Source organism: Zosterops lateralis (assembly GCF_965231275.1).
Source record: "Zosterops lateralis genome assembly, chromosome: 7".
Classification (NCBI taxonomy): domain Eukaryota; kingdom Metazoa; phylum Chordata; class Aves; order Passeriformes; family Zosteropidae; genus Zosterops; species Zosterops lateralis.
The window spans coordinates 3,682,681-3,691,055 of record NC_139767.1 but is presented as its reverse complement, the minus strand read 5'-3'; the positions used below and the strand labels follow the sequence as shown (position 1 = coordinate 3,691,055).

General features: G+C 43.3%; 1 protein-coding gene across 3 annotated transcripts in view; it reads right to left on the bottom strand.

The window, feature by feature from the left end:
• Positions 1 to 508: 508 nt before the first annotated feature.
• The window catches only part of IKZF2 (IKAROS family zinc finger 2), a 114,108-nt gene continuing 106,241 nt past the window's right edge, over positions 509 to 8,375 (bottom strand). For all 3 annotated transcript variants that reach the window (XM_083864920.1, XM_083864922.1, XM_083864921.1), the window contains one exon: positions 509 to 7,114. In XM_083864920.1, the coding sequence (XP_083721046.1) occupies positions 6,390 to 7,114 (725 nt within the window). In that variant the 3' untranslated portion in view covers positions 509 to 6,389. The remainder of the gene's footprint in view (positions 7,115 to 8,375) is intronic.

Here is an 8,375-nt window from a genome sequence, read left to right as displayed (position 1 = left end):
AAGGTGCTGGCCCCAGCTTTGGGCCAGACTGCTCTTTCTCCCAACAGGGTCCACATGGTACCAGCCCCTCACACCACATGATCTGATTAACTTCATTGTCATTCACCCTCTTGAAATACTTCACGTACTGCTAGTCAAAATATCACAGTTTTTTTTGTTTTTAGAGTTTTTTTGCAACTGTAAAAAAATATTAGTTTTACTACAACTATGCAGGTTTCTGTTGAAATGGTCATTTCTGTCCACAGATTAATTAGGCCCCAAGATGAAAAGGAGAAGTTTGTACAGAAGGAGATAGCATGGAAGTTATCTTCAAAGATGAGGACACAAGTGAGCACACTGATAACCACCTTTCCAAAGGCTGGAAGTGAACAGGAACCAGGAATCTGCATGATCAACTGGGAAGGTAGATAAATTAAACAGAGACTGGTTTTATTGTTTTCTTGGCCTGTTAAGCATGCAGCATGGCAAAGCCTGAGCCCACCCCTCCTCCTGCCTGTATTCTGTGCATTTCAGGGCCAAGCAGGAGGACACAACCCACCCTTTCAGGTGGAGTTGTAGGAGGTCAGATTAGAAACCAAACTAGGATCCAGTGACGTTCTCCTTTGCTTATATCTCAGAACACATGAATGGGATAAAAGGGAATCTATTCACTATGAAGCAACTTCTAGCTCTTTTCTACCTAATTGCTCCCCTCACCACCCCTCTTTGGCTGCTGTGGCCTGGGCCCAGCAGAGCATTGCCAAGGGAGTGGCTCTGGACTGTTGCTGGCTGAGGGTCTGCCCAAAGCCTGCTGGCACAGCCACCTTGCCCATAGTGGCCCACCTTGCCCATGGTGGCCCGCCCGCCCTGGCTGTGCTGGCACACTCAGCTCTGCAGCCCTGCAGGTGAACAGCTGCACCTGAAACCAGGTCACCAAGCCGCTGGGAAAGTCCCAGAGCTGGCCCTGTGCTTGTCATCGCAGTGCTCTAGCTCATGAACTCCCTGAACACCTCCTACTGATGAGCTGCTCTCATCTCTATACCAATTCCTGGGCTGACAGCAGCCTGACAGGCTAACTTGTAAAAACTTCCAAAGGACTTGCCACATCTGTTTTTCCAGGCTGAAGCAAGAAGCAAGTGCTTTAAAGTCTGCTCCCAGTGCTAAGTGGGAACTTTAAAGCAGAGCAAAGTCCACTTCCAAGGGTGCTTTACTTAAAGCACTGAGAGGGAGAAAACAGGAGATGTTTCCTTGGCTCTCTGTGGGGCACGGTGCAGCTGGGGGCTCCCACGGCAAGCCCTGACATTGTGCTGGGAATGCCAAGTTCCCCAGGACCAGCTACACACCAGCTCGGGCTGGAGCACTTGGCTGGGGGAATTTTCAGCCCTTCCCACTCCTAAAAGCTGTCTGACTCCAGGAAATCTTACAGCAAAGTACCAAAGAGGATCCTCTCTCTGGGTCAAGCTGCCAAGGAGGGTGCAGAGCAGGAGAAGGGATGTTTCCTTTGGGTAGGTTTTTGTCGTGTGTTCTGAAAGGGACTGGTAGGATATCACAAACGACATCAGGATCTCCCAAAATGCATTTGGAAAAGGCACATATACAATTTAGCATATATCTAACTACACAATACTATATATATATATATATATATATATATATATATATATATGCTTTCTCAAGCTCTCCAGCTGCCCCAGACCACAGGCCATCCATTTTTGTTTTTAAATGCTATTAAGCCAAGCTAAGATGTGAATTACTAGCAGAAAAGCCAATTTCATCACCCTTTTCCTAAAATCCCACACTGACCTTAGGCAACTCTGGCAGCCTCCCTCCTCCCTCCTCATTACATTACAAAGCACAGCAAGAGTTAAGGAAAGGAATTTATCCAGCAAAGGAACTGCATTACTGCAGCTCCTGCCCGTGGCTGAAATAAGCACTTTTGCTGCAATTATCTCCGAAGTTTCTTTCTGGAGGAAGGAGTGTCTGGTGTCTGGCTTCTTTCAAATCAAGACAAGCTAGCCCAGGACCTGGGCAACAGTAATAATGCCCCATGAAAGCCCAGTTTTCAAGGGCTGGGTTTCAGTACTGACCTCCTGCCTTACAGCACAAATTTAGGGAAGCCCTTGTAAACAGAAAGAAATTTTGAAATTCTGACAATTGAGAATTTCTTCACCTTGCAGTAAACATGAGGTACACATGACTACTTTGTGAGCTGGGTTCTCACATTGTAGAAAGCAGTACCACTAAAAATCAGGCCAATTAACCCATTTAAAATTGTCCTCTCTACTACAGACCATTACAGGTTAATGCCTGGACACCTTTCACATCACATCATAGATGAAAGCACTTTTTAAGGAGAATAAAATTATTTTAATCCCATAAGTTACTGAGTAAAGAACAGGCTTTACTGAAAAATGCAATATATTTTGATGTGCCCTCCTAACTGATTACAAAGAGAGGTGGCTATAAAATTTGTCAGTAATAACTGCAGATATACAGATAATGCCCTCTGCTCCAAGGATATGGATCACACCAAGATGAGAACAAGCAGTCACACTTCTCTTTAAATTAATAGGCTTTCAATCCTTTAAACTGAGTCAGAATATTGCCATTTTTGATGTAAAAGAAGCAAAAGGGTTTACTGGCAGAGAAGTGCACAGAATTTTTTTTATTCTTTTTTTTTTCTTAATGAAAATGGGGAATGCTCACAGGAAGCCAATTCTAAATTTGCAAATGCATGTTTCTAACTGGAAACCTGATTCCAAGAATTTCAAAAGGGGCCAATAAAAATCAGCCAGGTCCATTTCCAGCACCAAATACTCAGAACAAACGGATTTGGAGACCAAGGATTAGCCACTGAAATTCCTAGTACACTATGAATGACTAATGAACTTGATGAAACTGAAGAGCTTTTCTTAGAAATCCAATTCTTGCAGAGAGCAAGCAAGAAAAAAACACTCAAAGAAATCTCCACTGCCCTATTTTGCTCACTTTTGTGAAGGGACAAACTGCACTACATAAAGCTCTCTAATAATTTTCAGTAGGAATTGAATTCTAAAGTACATGTTAATTCAAAATTTTGTTCAAAGTTTGAACTAGAATTCAATCTTTCTTCTTGTCCTAACTCTAGGATAAAAGCTTTCAGTGAATGTTTAGAAAAGGACATTGATAAGAAAAAAATGTGAGCCCTCAAGTTTCATCCCCTCCAAAAAATGTAATTTCTGTAAGATAACTCCCCAGTGCCTCCCCAGTCCCCTGTGCCCTTGACACCAGGACACACAGACCTCACCTGCTACCATTAGATCAAGAAGTTGGACTCAACTGAAGCCAGGTCCAAAATCAGTGGATGTGATCCTTTAAATATCTACAGAACCCACCCTACCCGAGGTACCAGTGAGTCATCAGTGAACCAAAGTGCACACTAACCAACTGCAGATGTAATTGCAGCCAACTGACTTGTGGATACACAAGAGATTCTCTACCTTTCCCGTATTCCGGTGCTTTCCCAAACAAGGGCAGAAATTCTAAACACTTTTTCCCTAGTGCTAACTATTCCAAGAAACCACAGCCCAATGTTCTTTCAGTGACCACAGAGGGGAGAACTGAGTGTTTCCCCCAGAGACTGAAAGGATTTGCCAGCAACCTCTCTCTCTGGCTTGGGCATGTGTTTTTCTGGATGTCCAGGCAAGCCCAGCAACCCTCAAGGCCCAAGAACCTTTCCACCTTGGTCTTAAAGGAGCTTTCCTGTCTCAGCAAATCACAGCCACTTTTTTCTTTGCTGAATTTCCAGGCACATCCTGACACAAAGCACGGCCTGCTGCCTCCTAAGCCCACCTCCTTAACTGCAGAGACTCAGCAACACGGAATGAAAGCCATGCCCTCCAGCACCTCCCTGCTTTTCTCCTGCACAAACTCCTTTGACTGTACCAGGCACAAGACAATGAGAATGGTCTGGAGGATGGGACTGCTTCATTTGCCCCAGTTTCCTCTACATTAGGGTGAAGAAAGAAGGAGGGGGAGGAACCCAATGACATTAAGAACAATGTTGGGAATAGATCTTTAAATCTGTCTCTCCAAAGCCTTGCATATTCCCAGCCTTGATAGGTCTCACATTACACAAGATGACATTTCTCTCCATATTGTATTATAATTAATAGGCTACTGCAAGACTTTACCAGCTCCTACTTAATAGCATTGCAGTGCTGGGAAGCAGTCATCAGGTAATCTGGCCATGATCTACTGTATTCTTTCTAAACACAGGTTCTAGCTGCCAAGAATGTCACCATAAAAAGATTTCAATCAATACCACTCAGCTCCTACTTTCAAATGCTCCAGGTCTAGGAAGAGAAAAAGAAAAAAAAAAAAAAAACCCAGTACCCTCAAAACGAACAGCAAACTGGCATATGCATCAAGTGCACAGATTGGAGGGAGCAGATGGGAATTCATTATGGCCTGATCTTGCTCTCTCTTTTATACTTTAGTAACTTTATCCTTTGGAAAAGGTCTCCCCAAGCGCATGGAGACCATGCATGCGGAGGGGGTTAAACCCATCCAGATCTTTCCATTCTCAAGCTGTGCTCTTGTTGCCAAACAACAACATTTCAATTGTGATTGGTACAAACAGTTGGGTTTCAATGGCAATCTGTCCTCTAGGTTTAAGCCCAGTTTTTACTGATGCAACTTGCTGGGTGGTTGCTGGCTTTTGTTATTTACTGAGAGAGAAAAAAAGGAAACAAAATAGATCAGTGGACTTGTTTTCTTGTCCAGTCTGTAGGTCAAGGACTCTCTCTGGAGTGTGTTTCTCCATTTGCTTTCCCTACAGGGAAATTAATATATCAGGAATAAAACTTAAATCTTTAGGTCCAAATCAATACACAGCACCTCCACCTCCCCTTATTACTTTCTGAAGAAGCAGGGAGGGTTGTATGTGACCTGTTGGTAGTATGTGACCTGGGCTTCTGTGCTCATCAGGAGCCAAGGCCATCCAGCAACACCTGCTAATACTTTCACCCACAAATTAAGCAGAATTGATGATGTACAAACAAAAGGAAATCAGTGGTTCAGCAAATTAGCAAGTAAGAAGTCAACAAGAGAAAAAAACAGTCAAGGTTCAGATCCTGATGTAGCTGAAGTAGTTGAGGCAGCTCTGTTCAATCCAATGGAGCCAAGAAGATTAATGCTGGCCAAGGATCTGGCTCCTAACGCTTTCCCAGCTGCAAGTCTTAGTTTAGGCTGTTGCCAAGAGGTTAACACTGTGATAGTAGAATGAGAAAGTATTTACATAATTATATATCTATCTATACCTGTCTTTAAAGAACACTTTGCTGCTAGTACTTTTGTAATTTCAAAAATCCATAATTTTAACCCAAAGGTATTTCAAAAGAGCAGCAGAACCTCTTGAGTAAACTACAGACTCTCACCCACTCCCAGGCCACTTACTGTCCTAGAAGCAGGTTTAAATGTTATTTCTAAATGCTCTTTCTTAAAACTTAGGGTGCAGCTAAAGAAGTAAGGCTCCCGAGGGTCTCTAAGAAGCCAGTGAGACAACACATAGGCATGGAGTAACAGAATATCAACAATTCTAAAAAAAGGTGCTTCATAAGTTAAGGAAAATAAAAACACAAAGCCTCAAACTTACCACAGGAAGGCCCTCAGACTTATGAAACTAAACTGCTGTAATGTGGTACAGTGTTAAGACATACATTTCTTTTTTTCTTTTTTCTTTTTTCTTTAAATTTATTTACATTCTAGAGGGGCAATACACACTGAACCCAGGAAAACAGCTTACCCTTGAAAGTAATTTTGAAAGGAATATTGACTTTGATTCATGCTCCTAACTCCCTACCAGTTTCGCTTTGAAAATAATTGTTCATTCTGCAGAACAAGGTTCCCTCCCCTTTCCTCCAGCCACCAAAGCTCGCATCACATCTTCATATTAGAAAAAGGCCCTCCTCTGAAATGTTTCTACCTATCCCTCTGAAATTGAAAATGAGTGGCATCTTGTTGGGGCTTGAAAGCACCTGGCATGGTTGAGCGATATCCCAAAAGAGGACAGGGTGTACAACTGACTGAGATGGACACAGACTGCCTTTCAATTCCCACAGAAAGCAAGGCGAGTCACTCCCCAAAAACCGATGGCCACAACAAGCCCCTCTTTTATCCATTCCCTTCCTTCTTTCCATTCTTAAGCTGGGCAGAGCAAATGAGGTTGGGTCCACAAAAAAAAAAAAAAAAAAAAAAAAAAAAAAAAAAAAAAAAAAGAAGTTAATAATAATAATTAAACAACAGCAACAACAACAGCAACAACAACAAAATAGGCGTCTCAACGTCTGAGGAAAAGTGGGATTGTAAGTGCAGTATTTCTTCATGTGCAGTTCTTCTACTTCATAGGAGTCCCCTTTGGATGAGAAGGCCTAGCGGAATGTGTGCTCCCCCCGGACTATGTGCGACGAGAACTCATAGCGGTCCTGGCTGCGGTAGCCACAGATGTTGCACTCCAGCGGGTCCCGGTAGCCGTGGCAGCCCATGTGGATGGTGTACATGACGTGGTCCAGGAAGAGGACGCGACAGTGCTCGCACTTGAAAGCCCTAATCTGCTCCCCTTCTCCGTTGATCACCTTGTACATATCCTTTAAAGAGCCCTTAGAAGCTTTCGTGACATCCAAAGGCTTGGCCTCTTCCTTCACATAAGCCGGGTTTGGCTTGATCTTGGGGGTTAAGGCAGCGTTTCCTGGGTAGGACTGGCGGTCGTCGTGGCTGCTGTCTGAGTCAGTAGAATCCAGGCAGCTATTGCTGGGGGAGCCCTCTCTATCCTGGATTCGACTCTTTGGTCTGATGAGGGAGATGGGGCCATCCATGTTGTTCTCGTGGCTGTCGGCCGTTTCCCTGCTGATGGGCCTCTCTATCCTGCTGGGATGATAGACCTGAGCGTAAGCTGAGCTGATGACCGGGGCCACCTCTGCAATTGTGCTCGGTGTGTGCTGCATCAGGGGGTGAAGTGCCTCAGCTCCAAGGTAGGTGATTGCATTGGTGATGGCTTGGTCCATCATGTGAGACTGCATCAGCTCAGCCTCCTTGTCATAGCTTAGGTTCATATCAAAGGGGATATCTGGATAGCCAAATCTCATGAACTTTTCACCTAAGAGATAAAAGAAAATGCGTCAGCAAAATCAACATAATCACTGCAATGTTTCACTGTAAAAGGGCTGGGGAGGGACAGAAACCCCCTGACTTGGGGTGAAATTATTCCAGAGTCTAAAGTTAACCTCCTTCTAATTTATTACTGACCTTTCATAAAGTTCCTGTCCTAAGATGGGTAAAACAGTAACCTCACCAAGAGCTTTAATTTTTTATTTTTTTTTCCCTTTTAATTTATTCCAGTGAAACATGTGGCTGCAGCAACTTCCAGAGCAATTCCAAATCTTCTACTGTGCCTGACTGTGCCTACACTTCAAGTTAAGAAATACATGTTAACTGCTAGATAATGGATTGAAATATAGAGGCCACTGAAGTTCTGGCAGAATATAGAATTTGACATACTCTTCCCAAAATTCAAGAGACCATTTCTCATGTCCCCCACAATCTGAGGTGCCTCACACCTACCTAACAACAGGGCTGCACAGTGAGAAACCTAAACAACAGATACAGGGGGCTTGTTATGGTAGCACCTTTAGAGCCACAACATATAAATCCTTGAACCAGCAGAAAAAAACCCCAAAAATTAAATGAGAGCATATGGCCTAGAATGAAGAATGAAGCCATTTACAGGAGCACTGGAGGCTGATCTTTGCAGTTTTCCTCCCTCAAAAAATAAGATTCCATCCTTTTTGGACTGAGAAAAAATAAAAAGACATACACACACCCCTCCCTTCCCAGTGTCTATTTAGGCAAGAAAACAAATAGAGAAACCACGGGTATAGCTTATTTTCACTTGGTAAAAGGCAAAAGCACCTTTCATTGACACAGGATAAATCTATCCAAAATGATGCTGAAGCTGGCTGATTCATCACTGTGAATCCTAATTCACATCCCTGTAACCTTTTTACATCAATGGCATGACAGATGTGCAAACCCAGAACCACATGCTGGCACATTCTGGCAGTCACAGGGCACCCTGTTGGCGTCATTCCTCTCCTTGGAGGGGAACAAATTGACCACTGTTTGCACCAGGGCTCAGCTCAGCAGCACTGCTTTTCCAGTGATGGCTTTGGAGTATCAGGACAGCCAAAGCTCATGGAATAACTTCTTTTTAAGAAGGAAAGGTTATATGTATATGATACAAGATACACATGTTCCTATGTGTTCACACATGCAATGAGCTAGTTGTTGAAAGCTAACTTTTAAAGCTGATTTTATGAAGTCTTGATAAATAATTTTGGTTGGTTTTCATTGTCTTTGTT